The 17,921-nt window shown below is 49.7% G+C and overlaps 1 protein-coding gene across 3 annotated transcripts; it reads right to left on the minus strand.

Moving 5' to 3' along the window:
• Positions 1-1,306: 1,306 nt before the first annotated feature.
• FBXO46 (F-box protein 46) lies at positions 1,307-16,437 on the minus strand. Of its 3 annotated transcripts, none has more exons than XM_043899520.1 (2): positions 16,358-16,437; positions 1,307-4,248 (listed from the first exon to the last, which is right to left on the minus strand). In XM_043899520.1, exon 2 carries the CDS (start codon positions 4,169-4,171, stop codon positions 2,354-2,356), a length of 1,818 nt encoding a protein of 605 aa, XP_043755455.1. In that variant the 5' UTR covers positions 4,172-4,248; positions 16,358-16,437; the 3' UTR covers positions 1,307-2,353. The 3 variants fall into 3 exon arrangements, with proteins under 3 accessions (XP_043755455.1, XP_043755456.1, XP_043755457.1); XM_043899521.1 differs by lacking the exon at positions 16,358-16,437 and adding an exon at positions 15,525-16,189; XM_043899522.1 differs by lacking the exon at positions 16,358-16,437 and adding an exon at positions 13,674-14,822.
• Between the last annotated feature and the right edge of the window lie 1,484 nt (positions 16,438-17,921).

The raw sequence follows: 17,921 nt of genomic DNA on the forward strand, positions 1-17,921 counted from the left end.
GGTTATTTGACTCTTACTGCTCATTGTCTAAAAAACTGTTGGTGGGGATTGTAGGTGTCAGCTCCTCCCACCAGAGGATTTTGTTTGTTTGTTTCTGCTAGACATCTCAGTACCCTGGATCACAACAGGTGATGAAAAACAGGCTGCAAACCCAAGCCAAGGGCCAGCCTGTGGCCACAGATCCTCAGGGCTCAATCCCCCCCCCCCCCCCCCCCCCGGCCTTTCCTTTAATTTTGTGTTCCTTCAGCATTTAAAACACCTTCTCTGCAGTGTTCTGTGTCAGCCTTACCCGAGCTTGTAGTTTGGTGGGATCCCAGCTCCTATTACATTCTTCACCTTAGGCAGGCTTTGACTTCTGCTCTCCTGTCTCAATAAGGCTACAAATTGGAAACCCAGGGTTGTTTACAACGGCAAATGCCCTCAGAGCAAAAGTGGTTTTAGGACCCCTATGGACATTTTCCTTAAATTTTTGGCTTAGTATATCCATAATTGTGTTTTATTGATTATTTGAGGCTTTTCAGATTTTACTTCCTGTTTTCAGCAGGAGAGTCCAAATAACCCGGCCTTCTCTTTATAGGAATCCAAAATTCCACAAAACCAAGCCAAGTTATAAATCCAGGTCTCTTTGATTCTAAAATATTAAATAACTATTCTGACATATCCTCATCTCTGGAAATTTTGATTCCTTGGTAAGAATGTCAGAGACTGTTAGCCACTGCTCAATATCCATTTCCCCCTCTTCTGTTAGTTAATAATCAGCTGAATATCTTAAAACTTTTATTACAGGGATCTTTATGAGTTTCTGGTTGGGCATAATGCATCTGGGTAAGCATCTGCATTTCCCAGTCTCCCCTGCAGTCCTTCCATGTGGCTAAAGTTCTGATCAGTGAGCTGTGCGTAGAAGCATGGTGTAGTATTTCTGAGAGGAAGGAGACTCCCTTCCCCACAAAATGGTAATGGCTGGAGTTGTAGCAGCCATGTTGGACCATGAGGCTGAGGGCCAAAGGCAAAGAATGGAATAGTGGGCTAGGAGGAGTCTGGGCTGCCAATGACTTCAGGGCCACCATACCTGCCCAACACTGGGTTTCTAAAGAAATAAAAGCTACCCTGTTTGAGTTTCTATTGATACTATTTTGAGATTTTTTAATTCAAACGGACACAGATGAAGAGTCAAAAATCATCTCAGTCCAAGGGAATTGGCTAAGGATTCTTTCAGTTTTTTCCATCTCACCACAAACTGGCCCACGACTTCCTTCTCTTCCAAACAGCTTCCCTTAACAACACACAAACCAGTCTGGGCCCAGCCTTATAAATATTGATTTTATAGAAAGGACCAATTCAAAATTGGTCAGATGGCACACCTTAGAAGCTTTCCAGATCCACAAGGATGAAAAAACAAAACCAAATTAAAAAACAACAACAACAACAAAAACCCAAACAGAACAAAAAAAGTACTCCAGATCAAACTGCCTGAAAGTCAAGGTCTTGGTTCACTAAAGGATTCTTTAAAAAAATATGAGGCTGGGGGATGGAGAGACCTCTAACACCCAAACAAGTACCCAGAGTGGAAGGAAAAAAACAGAAGTTGAAACCCTTAGTCCCTGCCCACCAGCCCCCACCCCCCATGCTGTCCAGAGCGAGGCAAAGGGTTTCACAGCTTTTTTTGTGGGGGTGGAGGTGGGATGGAGTCATGGCAATAGCTTAAATATTGGAAGAGAATTTTTATACTTCAACTTTTGTTTTCCTCTTGGGGACCTAGATAGACTGATAGCTTGAGGCTACGGAGAAAACTGATTTTTATTGTTTTAATGGGGAAAATGTCTAGAAATGGCAGGTGGCCATGAAAAGTGCCAAAATGTGATCTGATGGCCCCCAATTCCTAAAGAGGAGGTGAACCCTGGTGTAGTAGGTTAGGAAGGGTACCAACGCTAGGTGCTGCAGCCTCTTGGGGGAAAAGAACAACTTCAGAAAGAAAGAACTGGGGGAGGGAATGCAAGGGGGCCAGAATGGGGGAACCCTTAAGTAGTACCAAAATTAGCTGCCGTCTGCTCCCTGCTAGTGGGTCCCTGGGGTATGGAGAGTGGCAGGGAGGGCATCGGGGCTGAATGGAGAGGAAATTGAGATGCTGATTAAAAAAAAACACCCAACTTGAGGGTCTGAAGAGTAGAAAACCAGGTGGGGTCAATCAGAGAGCTTTCTTGGTCACCCCCGTGAACCCCATCTTAGTTCTCGAGGGGGATCCATGCTGCCTGGGCTGGGGGTATGGGCTGGTGACCCAGTCCTGACCCTCGGCTCCCAGGGGGAGGGGGTGGGGGTGGGCGTGGTGGGCTCTTCCCCACCCCCTCCCCCGGCTTCACCTCCCCTCCTCGCGGCCGGCCCGGCCCCCACCAGTGCCTGGCCCATTGCAAGGCAGCACCCAGTTGTTATCATGCAGACCCAGGCGGCAGCCGGGCGTCTCGCGATCGGCTCGGCGGCAGCACATCCAGTAGGAACGTCCGTAAGGCAGGTCGTGGTGGTAGGGCTTGGGGTGCCAGCGGCAGAGCGACACATCGCCCTTCTCGTATCTCTTGCGGCACTGCTTACAAGGGTCATCGCGGTAGAGTGGGTCGCGGCTCCAGCGCGAGTCTGTGGCCCGCACGCCGAATGCCTCAATGATGCCCTTAAAGTGGTGGCAGGTGCACTTGAGAGCCGCCAGGGCCCGCGTGGGCAGGAAGCTGAAGATCTTGACCAGCACGTGCTCTGGGAGCACCAGCATGTACTGCCGCGGCTCCAACAACCGCTGGATCTTGAAACGGATCTCCAGGAAGTCGTGGGACACATGCCGGTACAGGCGGCACAGGGAGGTGTCGGGCGTCCCCTCGGCATCGTCCGGGCCTGGCGCCGTGGCCGGTGAGTCGGCTGGCGGAGGCTCGGGGGGCCCGTCTGGCCCCCGGGACTGGAGGAAAAAGAGTTGGCCGGGCGGGGGTGGTTCCTCGGGACTGACAGTCAGGCACACTGTCTCCTCTTTCACGTTTTTGGTGCTGTCCTTGCCAAAGAAGATGCACTCGTCCACCACCCCAGTAACCACCACATCCACGTGGAAGCCTGACGCTCCGCAGTCCCGGGCAGGGGGTGGCGGGGGCGCCGGGGGAGTGTCCTCGGGCCTGGCGGGGGCGGGGGTCTCACCCTCACTGGCTTCGTCTGCCCTAGCCAGCAGGAACTCCACGTTGCTGGGGAGGGCGTCCCGAGACGGGCTGATAAGCTGGTACAGGTCGCAGGTGATCTTGTCCTTGGCCCGGGCTCCGGGACCCGGGCTGCCAGGGTAGGCGCAACCCGGCCGGCCCCCACTCCCGTTGGGTAAGCTGCCATCCGGTGCTCGGGACTCTCGGCCGTTGGAGATCCGAAAGGCGATGCGCACCTCCCCGGGACCTGGTCCAGGCCGCTCCTCCTTGCGGAGGCCCTTGGCCGGAGGGTTGTCCCGCTGGGCCTCAAAGTGGGCCACCGCCTCGGCTACACGGCTGCAGTCCCCGCCGCCAGACCTTCGTTCGGATCCCAGCCCCTTGCCAGGCCCACCCTGCTCAGCCGACACGAAGACCACAGGCGCTGGGGTGCTGGGGCGCGGGTAGCTCTGCAGGGCCAGGGCGGCCCGCTGTTCCACCAGGGCCACCATCTCGGCCACAGAGAGCAGGTCCACATCCTCGCCGGTAGAGGTTGGGGCCCCCTCCGCGGCGGGGGGCCCGTCCTGTCCCCCTGGGTCGGGCGGAGCCTTCGTAGACTCAAGACAGCGCCTCCTCCTCTTGGCCTTGGAGCTGTCACTGCCCCAGTGCCCCTTGACCTTCATGGAGCTGGCCCGACTGCCCCCACCACACTGGTGGGCCACAAAGAAGGCCACCTTCTCCTTTGTATTCCCCGGCTTGATCACATACCACGTGTCCAGCAGGACTCGACCCTCGTCGCCAGCGGCGGCCGCGGAAAGGAGTGGGGCAGGCTGGGAGGCAGGAGCCTCGGAGGCCAAGACGGGGGGCGTGTTCTCAGAGTGGGCAGGGCCATGTTCTGGCTCCGCCCCAGCGCCGGGCTCGGAGCAGGCTGAGGGCTTGAGGGCTGCAGAAGGTGGGCGTGGCTGGTTCTGGGAGTAGGTGCCAAAGGGCCGGGGGCACCAGAGCTGGAAGGGCAGGAGGCCACCTCGGTCCATTCTGGGAATGGTGGCAGACAGGCGGGGGTTCACCACATCGCAGGGCCTGGATGGCGGTGGGGAGCTCCACAGGTCACCTGGAGACACGGAAGAGAGGGTGGGGGAGCTGGGGAACAGCTCACCCTGTTAGTTCCTCTCTGACCTCAACCTCTCCAGACCTGAGGAGACAGGCCAGGCTAGACCACTCAGATCCTGTTCTCTTTGGGGATCTATTACAGCTGCGGATCCTCACCCAGAAAAATGCATACACTTGCACCAAGCCTGTGCAGGTAATTCCTTTAAGCAGAAACATAGACCCCTGGCATGAGGTCTTTCTAGTCTAGTTTCTTCAAGTTGCTCCCAACTTGCTGAGTTTGAGGCTCAGAGTGGGGAAGGTTTATATATTGCAAAACCAGGCCCTCAAACTTGGTTTCCCGATTTCTCAATTTAGAGCTTGTAATAGTGACCGTTTTATTTTGCAATGACTTTGTGTGCATGACCTAAACTGGAGGCAGTCTTGCTAATGAGCCTGACCCAACTATGTTCTACTGCAGAACTAACAGTCTCAAATCCTCAGTCTTTCCCTGGGCCATCTCCCTCCAGATATCCTGAAATCAAGACACCCTTCAAATGTCGAAACTTCCACATGCTTACAGACCAGTGAAAGTAGTTTGCTGACTCCTGGTTGTACTATTTTGAGCCATGGGCCAAATCCAGCCCATTGCCTGTCTCTGCAAATAAAATTTTATTGAAACATGTTCCTTTGTTCATGAATACTTTTATGCTACCACGGCAGAGTTGAGTAGAGGTGACAGAGAACATATGGCTTGCAAAGTCTAAAATACTCATTATCTGGCCCTTTATGGAAAAAGTTTGCTGACCTCTGCAGTATATATGGTTCCTCTAAATTCAGGCAATACCACAGACACCACTAAATCACCATTTATTTCATGGCCCTATAGCTTTAAGATCGAGACAGCTTCCAAGCACCTCCAAGCACTCACAGACACCAGAGTCTTAATCCTAAGAATCCTTGCCCCCCATAATTCCCAATCCCACCTACTACTCCTAACACAGCCCCGGCTGAAATCTGTTTCTTGCTTTAAAAAAAAGAAACAAAACCACACAGCCCCTAAAACCTATAGATGGCTAAGTTTACCAACAACCAACACATCTAAAATATCCAGGAACAGGGTTTCCTTGGTGCTCGATGGCAAAGAATCTAGAATCTACCTGTGCTGTGCAACAAGAGAGGCCACCACAATGAGAAGCCTGCGCACTGCAGCAAGAGTGGCCCCTGCTTGCTGCAACTGGAGAAGGGCCTGCGCAGTGACGATGACCCAGCACAGCCAAAAGTAAATAAACAAAATTATAAATAAATAAAATGTCCAGGAATAGAAACTACCACAGCAAAAGCCACTCATTCTCTATAGATGCAAATATATCCTGACCCAAAATATCCAGACCCTCTCAAAATCTTACTTTAAACTTCCAAACCTAAAAATATCCCCTCCAGCTCAGAAAGCCTCAATCTCAATGTAGACCCACACATATCCTATGCCTACCAAGAACTCCAACACACACAGTAATTTCCCAACCTCACAGATGACCCAAAAGACCAGTTTTCTGAAATTCTATACTTCAAACTCTCTCTAAACCTCCACATGCATTACCTAATCCCACAGAAGGCTCACCGACCACAAAACTAACTAAACACACATAAAACTAATACCAAACCATTTATTTCTCAAAGTCAAAAGAACCTCCAAAATACTCCCAAAGAAACCTCACAAAATGTTAATACACAGACATGGGCTTATGGCACGCTCGCTGGCAGCTTACTGGGTACTGTTTTAACAATTCCTGCTAATCCTCCCTCCTCCCTAGGAAGCGGGGGGTGTTATTCGTCCCTGAGTCCAGATAAGGGCAGAAAGGTTAAATCCCTGTCCGGAGCCAGACAGGGAGCAAGTCGGGAGAGCCGAAAGCGCATGCATTCTGGGTCCAGACATGGGACTCTCTGCTTCTAAGTCTCTCCGTGGCTCCCCAAATCCTATACCCACCAAACACCCCAAACCACATGGGCGATTCCCTATTATACATTCGAACCTTCCACACTACATCAGAACCCAAACTCAAATCCCAAGGCGCCACCTAAACTCAAGGGAACCCCAAAGTATCCCCATATTCACGAAAAATGCCCCCACTCCTTCCCATTATAGCTTCCCTGGAATTCGCCAACCGCTAAGGCTACTCTCGCAACCTAGACACGCCCCCCCCCCGAGCGCCCCGCCCCCTGCAGGGAGGAGGAGGCACCCACGCGTGCGCAAGAGAAGAGGGCCCGCCCCCTCGCTCCTTCCCTCCAGCTGTCGCGCCAGCCCGGCAAAAACCTGGTTTCCCTCCGCCCCTTTGTTGACAGACGTGCGCGTGATGCCCCCAGCCAATGAGCGGCGGCCATTCGGAGCCATGCCCGTATAAGGCAGGCCTTGGCGAAGGGGCCCAACTTCGAAAGAGGGTGGAGTAGGCGAGAGGTGACGAACGGGGTGTGGAAACAGTCAAGTGCAAGAGAGTGTAGAACAATTCCTAACTTCCTGCTAAACGGAAGAACAAGGCCAGGACCCAGGCCATGACAATCAAGGAAAGGTTTATTACGACGTTTCCTCTAAACAGGAGCCCTGATTGACAGCTGAGATTTAAAGGGCCATGCAGCTCAGTGATTGAGACTCCAGGTCAGGAGGAAAAGAAGGGGCCAGAAAGATCTGAAAGTGCCTAGCTCTGGTAGGGAAACCTGGAGGGAGAGATTTCCCGCGGGGGAAACGGAGCAGCAGCAGGATCACCTCACCCTGAAAAACAAATGGGCAGAACCCTGCGATGGTGGCTCCGTCGGCACTAAGTCTAAGCCTCTGGGCCTGGCATTCAAGGCTCAGGCCGTGTGGCCAAAAGGACCTCTCAGGCCAGCCCTTCCAACCAGGCGCCAAAAATAGTACAAGAAAATAATATGAAATACCTTAATAATTTTTAAAATATTGACTACCTGTTAAAATGAGACTATTTAGGATATAAATGAGTTAAGATGTTTAAAAATTGACTTCATCTCTTTCTTTTGACTTTTTAAATGTGGCTACTAGAAGATTTTAAATTACATGTAAGATTCACTTTGTTTCTATTGAACAGCACTGGCCTAGATCCTTTCAGTGCCAGGCCGGCTCAAGAGACACTCCACTGCAGGCATCTGTCCATTCCCACCACCCTGTCTGCTACCAGCCATCCTGCACATCAGAGCCAGAAGGATATTCTCAAAATATAAACCTGACCTTGTCCCTACCCTGCTCAGAACCTACCATGACTCCCCAGTGCCCTTGGGGAAAAGCCCAGATACTCTACAACTCCAGCCTCATCCTTCCCCACTTTCCCACACCCCCAGTGGACCCAGGTAAGCACCTACTCTGGCCTACAGAATAGTTAGAATTCTGAGGCCTTCTCTGATCCTCAGGAGGAGTGGTTATCTCCAAGGTATAGATGAAGAAACTGAGACAGGTCAGGTTGCCTAACTAGCTCAAGGTCACACATAACTGGTGGGACTTAGAGCAGGGATGGGAACCCAGGGAATTTGATTTTAGATTGCTGTGCTCTATTGTTTAATTATATATTCTCTGGGGTTTCAGCTCAGCCATCCTCTCCTCCAGGAAGCTAACCCCGTAAGGCTGGGTCAGGCTCCACCTCTGGGGTCCCACACTGGGCTCCTTGCTGGATATTCCTCAGAGTCACCAAGCCCTTTCCTTCTATGTTCCCTCTGATTGGCATGCTTTCCCCCCAGGTCTCCACATGGCTCTATCCCTTCTATCATTTGTGTCTTAGCTCAAATGTAACTTTCATGGGCCTGTATCTTTAACCAGGAGGCCTTCCCTGAGCTCCCTTCCTGGAAACCTTCCACCTGCCCAGAATGGTCCTCTGGGTTCCCCAAACATAGCCCTGTCCACTGTCACTATCGAGGGATGGATCTGTCTGCTCCACTGAATAGTGAACCCATGGGAGGAAAGGTCAGAGTTATCATGGTCATCATGGTGACCCCAGCAACACTGCCCAGCACGGGACAGAATGGATCAGTTTCCTGCCCTAAGGCTCCATGTCTCAAACTCCTGGAGGCCTGGCAGTGTAAACTCTGTTTCACACCCAAATATTCTATCTGTGTCAGAGGTTACTAGGGCAGAATTCTCTAACTTCCCAAACACCGAGCTCCGTACAAGGCCATACCCTAAGGCAATGCTCCGTGAAGATTCACTTATTGAAAAACATCTGGAGCCAGAAAGACTGAAAATCAAAAGATGGAAAAAGACTGACCAGGCAAATACGAACCAAGAATCAAATAGAGAGGCTTTCCCGATGGCTCAGTGGTAAAGAATCTGCCTGCCAATTCAGGAGACATGGGTTCGATCCCTGATCTGGGAAGACCCCACATGCTGTGGAACAACTAAGCCCACGTGTGCCACAACTATAGAGCCTGTGCTCTAGAGCCTGGAAGCCATCACTACTGAGCCCATGTGCTGCAACTACTGAAGCCCATGTACCTTACAGGGCTGCGCTCTGCAACAAGAGAAGCCACTGCAATGAGAAGCACGTGCACCACAACTAGACAGTAGCTCCCGCATGCTGAAATTAGAGAAAAGTCCATGCAGCAACAAAGACCCAGCAGAGCCAAAAATAAATAAATAAATTTTTTTTTTAAAAGTCAAGTAGAGAAGTGACAGTGCTGATTAAGAAAAACAGTTAACAACTGACAAAAGCAAAAAGGGATGATTAGGGACAAAGAATGTGACAAAACAAACTGACCCATTATATACAAAAGTTCTCAACATACATGCTCCTAATACTACGGCCTCAAAACAGACAAGGCAAAAAGCAACAGAATGACCGCTTGGCAAGTCCACCAGTGTAGTGGGAAAATGTATCTCTCCGTAAGACAGTAGTTGAAAAGACAAAAATCAGTAAGGACCTGAACCACACAATCACCACTCTTGCTGGAATGCCCCCAATGAGAGAATCTAGCTTTATGTCCCTCATCTGACATTCTGAGGTCCTCCTGTGTGCTGGCCCTGGGTTGGGTGCTGGAGATACAGAGATGACACTGACATCACCAGAAAGAGCTCATGGGAAAGGGGGCAGGCATCCAAAGAAACAGTCATGGTCAAGATGAATATATTACAGAGGAAATGATAATCACAACAGCAGTTAACACTGGAGCTCTCACCGTGAGCCAGGCTTTGTTCTGAGTGCTTTATAAATATTAACTCATTTAATTCTCACATCGTTTTAATCTCATTTCAAATGCTAGAAAGTGGGGGCATAGAATGGCTAAGTAATTGCTGTTGGACACAGCTTTGTGGCCAAGCTTTGAATCAGAGTCTGGCTGACTCCAGAGCACAAGCAGCTCCTTCATGGAGTATATGGAGCAATTTTCCTGGATCATCTTGTTCTGTCTGCAAAGCCTTTGCACTCTCTGTTCCCTCTGCCTGGAATATTCTTCCCCAGGTATCCAGAGGGCTCACCCCACTCCTCAGATCACCTTCATGAGACCTTTCTTTTTAAATTTATTTTATTGAAGTAGTGTCGATTGGGGCTTCCCAGGTGGTGCTAGTGGTAAAGGACCCGCCTGCCAATGCAGGAGACGCAGGAGATTCAGGAGACTCCAGTTCAATCCCTGGGTCGGGAAGATCCCCTGGAGGAGGGCATGGCATCCCACTCCAGTATTCTTGCCTGGAGAATCTCATGGACAGAGGAGCCTGGCAGGGTACAGTCCATAGGGTCACCAAGAGTAGGACACGACTGAAGTGACTTAGCACGTATAGTTGATTTACAATGTCATGTTAGTTTCTACTATACAGCAAGGTGATCCAGTTATACATAGATACACATTCTTTTCCATAATGGTTTATGGTAGGACATTGAATACAGTTCCCTGTGCTATACAGTAGATCTTGTTGTTCCTGAGAACATCTTGATTGAAAACTGCAGTCCCCGCCACAGACTCTCCCTGATTTATACACACTCTCCCTGATTTATTTTTCTCCTTAGCACACATTACTATCTACTATACTATAAACTTTATATAAATTTTATTGTCAGCTCCCCTCACTAAAATGAAAACTCCCCCAGACTGGTATTTTTTATCTAGTTTTTTCTTCCCCACCTCTGCATCCCCAGCTTTCAGAATAGAACCAAGTGGTTGGCTATTAGGAGTGTGGTCCTCGGAGCAGAAGCTGCAGCTGAAAGTGTATTAGAAATGTAATCTTGGGCTCTCCCCTACACCTGCTAAATCAGAAAGTGCACATCAACAAGATCTCTGGGGGATCGTACAGAGAATCTCCGCCCAGGCACATCGCAGGTGAGCAGCACTTATTGGTCAGAACAAACTCCTAACACTGCCTTACTGTCCGCCTTCTGCACAGATGCTACTGGGGACCTCTTGTGAAAAATGAGCTGGTCCAGCCAAGTCCAGCAGTGGAAATCCTGCTCCCAGGACCAAGGCAGGAGGCCACCTCCTCCAAGAGCCATGTTGGTGCCCTCCTAAGCCACACAGAGTCTCTTCCTCCTGAGGCCTCCTCTGGCCACACCTGTCATCTGTCCCGGCTGAGTGACAATGACCTGGGTCAGGGCCTCTCTCCCTTCCCTCCATCCTCTGGGTTTCTGGAAGGCTGGAATCTCTCCCCAAAGGCACAGATGCTCCAGCCTCCGCACTTGGCTCCCTGGCCTGGTTTAGTTCTTCTGGCTCCATCCTTTTCATGGTAGCCAGACAGATCTTCCTAAACACCAATCAGACCACAGAAGTCCCCTGTTTAAAATCCTTCCATGAGAGGTGCAAGTTGGCAAAACAAAACCAATGAACAAACAGAACAGGCACAGAAACCCTTTCCCGGGAAGCTGCTAAAGGATTTGCTTCACAGAAGTAAAGGAGTAAACCTAGAAAAAGGAAGCTATCAGATCAAGGAGATAAGATCTAGTTCAGAAGAAAGACAAAAGGAAGGACTCCCCAGATGACGATAAAGGGGGCTCCGAGGATAGCTGTGTAGCAGGTTAAGGGAGAATCGGCTTCCATAAATGCACAGAGAAAGGAAAAAGGCTGCTAATTAATAAGCTAAGCCTTGGACTTAAGAAGCTGCAAACAGGAATTCCCTGGCAGTCCAGTGGTTACAACTCTGTGCTTTCACTGCCAAGGACTTGGGTTTAATCTCTGGTCAGGGAACTACAATCTTGCAAGCTGGAGAGGTCAGGGTCATGCCAGGACAGGGCTGGGCGCAGAGCAGTGCCCAGGGAGTGCACTTGCCCATTACTACAACAGGCATCAGTGGCAGGACCCTCAAGGCACTGCTCCTGGTCTATTCCTTTAGTCCTCCTCTCTCTCCACCCTGTCACCCCCTACAACTGTGTCCACAATCCTGATCCATCCATGCCCTTTTATTGGTTTTTTTGGACTCAGGGTCTGCTGGTCTCTCTCCTCCTCAAGTTTTCCTTTCTAATAGCTGGTCAGAATCATACAAATCCTCAGCATCTTGAGATCCAGGCCGCCGATAGAATCCAGGCAGGGCCTCGGAGTACCCCAGCTTTCTCACTTTTAGGCTGTGACTACAGACAGGGTCCTTATCCCTCTGTGCCTCAGTTTCCCCCACCGTAAAATACAGACAGTAACAGTACCCACCCATGGGTTGGCTGCTGATTCATTGAGATCAACTCAGTAGAGCGCTCAGTGCCAGCGAGGCACCAAGGAGAGGTTCAATATGAAGGGACCAGGATTATTAAGAAAAGGTGAGACATGGACTTCCCCAGCAGCCAGTAGTTAACGACTTCTCCTTACAATGCAGGGGGTGAGGATTATATCCCTGATTGAGGAGCTAAGATTCCATATGCCTGGGGGCCAAAAAATCAAAACATAAAGCAGAAACAATATTGTAATAAAATCAATAAAGTCTTAAAAAACAGTTCACATAAAAACAAGGTTTTAAAAAAATAAAAGGAAAGCAAGAAAAGGTAAGACAGGGAATTCCCTGGCGGTCCAGTGGTTAAGATTCTGAGCTTCCACTGCAGAAGGCAGGGGTTTGATCCCTGGTTGGGGAACTAAGATCTCATCAACATGGCAAAAAAAAAAGGGGGGGTGGGGGACCACTCAAGAGTCTGACAACCACTTGATGGAGTCAAAGACTTCTTCCCTGTTTATTTTACATTCTGAAATTAAACCGGTCTTATCCCCCCACAATAATCAAAACATGGCCATTACTTTGTTACTGTCTGGTACTGGGTTTCCCCTAGTAATTAAACAGCATTTACAGAGCAGTTACTATGTGTCAGACACTGTTCTGGGCATCAGGGACATGCAAGACACAGGAGACAGAAATCCTTGTCCTCATGGATTGGAGACAGGGTAAATTTCACAGTGCTACAGGAAAACAAATACAGTAAGTGAAAGGGCTCAAGAGTGTAAGGTGGGGTTATAATCTTAACTGAGGGGTCAGGAGCAGGTGACAAGCCAAATCTTTTAGAAAACCTGGGGACTTCCCTGGTAGTCCCGTGGTTAAAAATCCCCCTTCTTATACAGGGGGACTCAGGTTCGATCTTTGGTCGGGGAACTAAGATCCTACAAGTCACAGGGCAACTAAGCCCGAGTGCCTCAGATACTGACCCCGTGTGCTCTGGAGCCCATGTGCCACCACTGGGGCCTGACACCACCAAATAAATAAATAAATATTTAAAAAAAGAAAAGAAAACTTGTGCTTTTAGGAATAATGCAGCTTTACCAGAGTTGCTAGCAATATACCACTATCAATAGTAAAGAAAAAAAAAAATATATATATATATATATATATCATTCTGCATGAGTAAGCAGCTCATGCAGTCACAAAGAGTCCAACACGACTAAGCGAATGAACAACAACAAAGCTTCAGATAAACCTAGGTTGGAAACACATTTAAGATTTGAGGAAAAGGCAAAGTAACTCGGAAAGCAGACACATTTTCGAAGGCCAACAAATAAAGGAAGGAGGCAGGGGGAAGCACTGCATCACCAGGGGGCACCCAGATGTGACAAATGGGTACAAGGAGGAGAGGCTGGCAACTTTTCCCTAAATCAATGGGGTTCCAGATCATTCACTGCGACCTGGAAACAAAACGTTAAAAATCCAAGCAAGCTGGGAAAGATTGAAGGCAGGAGGAGAAGGGGACGACAGAGGATGAGATGGTTGGACGGCATCACCGACTTGATGCACATGAGTTTGAGCAAGCTCCGGGAGTTGGTGATGGACAGGGAAGCCTGGTGTGCTGCAGTCATGGGGTTGCAAAGAGTCGGACACCAATGAGCAGTGACTGAACTGAACTGAACTGAATGACAAACAGGCAAAACTGGCATGAGGGGCTGAAAATGAATCAGGAGTAGAGTAACCCACACCAGAAAAAGGAGCACAGATGCCACCAGAGATGCAAAACTGCCCCAGTGTTGTGACAGCCGCAAGCGCCCCAAGGGCAGGGTGGCAGTCTGTACCTGGGACAGGTGCCGCCAAATAGTAGGTGCTCTATCAACACGGTGGATGATTCAAGGGATGAACCTCCATTTTCCAGAACAGGAAACTCAGGTCCTGGGGGGTTAAGTGCCTTGCCCAAAGTCACAGAGCTGGTGGGTAATGGAGCCAGGAGTCAAATCTTGGTGTTATGGTTCTGGAGCACATGCTCAATAAATTGTTCTGAAAAGAGTAAAATTAATCAAAATATGTCACACTTACGAAGAACTTAATATGCACTAGGCATATTATACACGAGATCTCATAAACTGCTGACAAGAGTGTCATGGTTGGAATGTGGCCCATTTTACATATGAGAAAACAGAGGCCCAGAGTAGGCAAGCAACTTGGCCAAGGACACACAGCAGCAGAGGTGGGGATGGGAATGTGGGCCTACCAGACGCTGATGCTTTTAACCATAAGCTTTCCTATTAAAGCCAGACAATTTAGGGGATACACTCCAGAAGCCTACAACAAATGAACCAAACTGTTTTAAAATGACTTACATACAAAGTTGCAAGGTCCCAGTGACCAAAAAGTTGGGAGGAAAAAAAACAGTTGTTAGAAATATCTCCTATTCACTGAAATACCTGGAATTGGGCCAGGCTGGGCATTGGTGAGTGAATTATTTATATTTGGCTGGGGCTAGGAATGGGAATGGGGACAGATTGAGTTTCTGAGCACCCCCTCAGGGAGTCAGGCCTGGGCTTAGGCGCCTAGGGACAGAGGGTGGGGAACTAGAAGAGTCAGGACACAGGAGCAACCTAGGAGAGAAAGGAAAGGCAGGCTGGCTGGCATCTCCCTCACGGGTCTTTCTCTACTGCGCTTTCTCAGGTCTGCGTTTCCCATTCAAAAAAATGACAAGGCACATGCATCAAGCACTGATCCAAGTACTTTATATGCTGACCTCCCTGAACTCTCTAACCTTCCTAGGGTTACTGACCCCATTTTATAATTGAGGAGAGGCCAAAAGACTTGCCCAAGGTCACAGAGAAGGTAAGCGGCAGAATTAAAATTTGAACTGAAGACTGCTTCGGACTTCCCTTGTGGTCCAGTTGTTAAGACTCTGGTCTTCTGATGCAAGGGCACGGGTTCGATCCCTGCTCCAGGAAGATCCCACATGTGGTGGAGCAACTAAGCCTGTGCGCCACAACTATTGAAGGTGGTGCACCTCATAGCCCATGCTCTGCAACAAGAGAAGCCACTGTGATGAGAAGCCCAGGCACCATAACTAGAAAGTAGCCTCTGCTCACCGAAACTAGAGAAAGTCCGTGGGCAGCAATGAAGACCAGCACAGTCAGAAGTAAATAAATAAACAAATCTTAAAAAAAAAAAAAAAAAAAAAAAACCTGAAGATGCCTTCAGGTCTCACTCTGCCCTACTCATGACATTGTACCTCAGTACAGGAGCACATATTCTAAGTCAGGAGGCCTAGGTTGGAATCCTGAGTCTACCATTTAATGCTGGATGACCTTGGGAAAGTTGCTGAACCTCTCTGTGCCTCTGGTTCCTTTCTGTAGAACAGAGCTAATATAACAGCACCTACAACTTAGGGGTGTTGTCAGAATTAAAGGAGTTAGCACATACAAATAGCTAAGTACAAGGCCAGGCACTTCCTAAACAATAAGTGTTAGCTGGAATTGGAATGGCTGTGGGGAAACCCTCTCCCTGCCCTCGCATGTTTCTGACCTGGGGTGTGCCCAGATCAGTGCCAGGTTTTAAGAAAACGCCCCTGGGGATGCACTGAAAAGGAGGGAATCCATTAGCACCTGTGACCAAGTCACATTCCTGGGGTGGGGAACTTCCCACCAACTGCTCTGAGACTAAGGACTTACTCTGAGCCAGAAGGACGATCTTATGAAGACTCCTCTCTTAGTGGCATGTTGTTCCCACAATAGATAAGGGCACTGAGTTTCAGAGAGAGGACACTTGCCCAGATCATAAAGGAGTGAAGAAAAGATCTGAATGCTGCCCATACACATAAACCACCAACTTTTCCAAGTCCTACTGGAGAAATAAAGAGTGCAGAAGTCGTCTCTATGGCCTTTTCTGGCTATATAACCCTACAGTTGTGTGGCTGTCCAGTTTATCGGGAGTTTCTGGCTGGACTAAGCAAACTATCGCTACAGGCAGATCCCTAATCTCTTGCTCCCCACCCTACCCACAGTCCTGGATCCTAACCTACACACCACTCTACCACTGATTTCTCTCTTCCACCATCTCAGCTTGCCCTCCTGCCCCCAATCCGATCCAGAGGCTCCAACCCACCGCTTTCAGAACTGGCCTCTCCCTCGGAGCCTCCAGACCCTCTCATTCATCTAGCACTGACTCCCATGCCTTTCCACATCCTCCCGGCTAAACCCCTCGAAATTGCCCCCTTCTGGGCCTCTGCCTGGACGCCAACTCCCTTCTCCAACTCGGGACTCCTTTCCCCAACTCTGAGCTTCCTTACAATCAATCCCAAAGCTCGAGTCTCTCCCCACCTTCAAGACCCATCCCCAGCCCCCATTCTACAATTCCCTCCGGCTCCCGTTTCCCAATCCCCTCCCCCAAGCGATCTCCTCTCTTCCAGCCCCTTCTTCAGCCCCTGCCTCTTCCCTCTCGCTACCGGGTCCCGAATTCCCGCACGGGTTCTCAAGCGCCCCCGGCCCCGGCTCGAGGTTCTCACCATCACCCCGCGCTGCAGCTCCCTCGGCTACGCGGGTTTCCCCCACTCGCTCCTCTCCAGCCTCCCCTTCCGGGTTCCCGCCCCGAAGCCCGCTGGGAATTGGAGTCCGGGCGGCCCCGGACTACATCTCCCAGAAGGCAGCACGGTTAGGCGCGGAGGTGGGGAAGGTAGCAAACTGGGAGGGCTGAGGAAAAGAATGACTCCAACTCCCAGGAGGCAGAGAGGGAGCCTGACAGCGCAGGCGCCTAGAGCGCCCCCGCCAGGCGCGCTGGGAGATGCAGTCCAGCCGCCTCCATTTTGGCCCGGGGCCCTTGGGAAAGAAACTGAGAAAATTGTAAAGGGGCGTTTGTGAGGGGTGGAAAGAGCAAGTTTACCGATTTCCTTAAACTGATTAACATGATAATTAACAGTGCCTTGTATTTTTTAAAACACTTTCCCATCTATTTTTACCCCTCGTTTTCTTACAACTAATTTACAAATAAGGAAGTTAGCTTTAAACCTTAGGAGGGAGGAAAGATCCATATACTAGAAATTTGTACAAATTATAGTTATAATAGAGGATTCACAAAGACAGGCACCTTTGTGTATCTTGTTCAAGCACCCAGAACAATGTAAATAAGTGTTGAGTAGATATTTATTGCATGCTAATTATATGCCTATTGAATTTGCCTGCAATGCAGGAGATCCCGATTCGATTCCTGGGTCAGGAAGATCCCCCGGAGAAGGGATAGTCTACCCACTCCAGTATTCTTGGGCTTCCCTGGCGGCTCAGACAGTAAGGAATCTGCCTGCAATGCAGGAGACCTGGGTCATCCCTGGGTTGGGAAGATCCCCTGGAGAAGGGCATGGCAACCCATTCCAGTATTCTTGCCTGGAGAATCCCCATGGACCGAGGAGCCTGGCAGGCTACAGTCCTTGGGATTGCAAAGAGTCGGAGACAACTGAGCAACTAAGCGCAAATATGTGCCAGACACTCTGCAGAGAACCCAAGCATTATCCCAAATTTATAAAAGCTAAGGCAGAAATAGATTGAGAATTTTCTCCATGGCAACACAGCCATAAAGTGATTTAAACTGAAATGTGCTGGACACCAGGGCCTCTACGCTCCTTTAGGTTGCTAGATCGCCTCCCCTTAAGCAGTATTTTCCTGTCCATCCTTCTCATAGGTTGTGAGACTGAACTTTCTAAAATGCAGAGTTTGCTATATTAAGAAACAACTCCATGAGAGGAACTGCTATTAAGGCCTGATTCCAGTGGCCCTCTTCTTTGAATCTTTTCTCAGTTTATCACCCTTTAACGCAGCCTCTACCTCACTAGATTCTCACAGTTTGTGAGCCTTCCCGACTGCACTAGGGAGACTGGCTAAATCCTCAACTTCTAGCATGGGGCTTGGCACACAGTAGGTCCACATTAACCCTGTGCTAAAGGGAAAAGTTGGAAACCGGACACCAGAGGGGGTAAGGAAGATTAGTCAGATTTCCCTTGCTTCCTGATAGTTGGCAGTTGGGGAGACCCCGCCTCCTCGCTCGGCTCCTTTGGCCTCGGACCTCTGAGGTGGACGAGG

The sequence above is a fragment of the Cervus elaphus genome, chromosome 4, assembly GCF_910594005.1.
Source record: "Cervus elaphus chromosome 4, mCerEla1.1, whole genome shotgun sequence".
Classification (NCBI taxonomy): domain Eukaryota; kingdom Metazoa; phylum Chordata; class Mammalia; order Artiodactyla; family Cervidae; genus Cervus; species Cervus elaphus.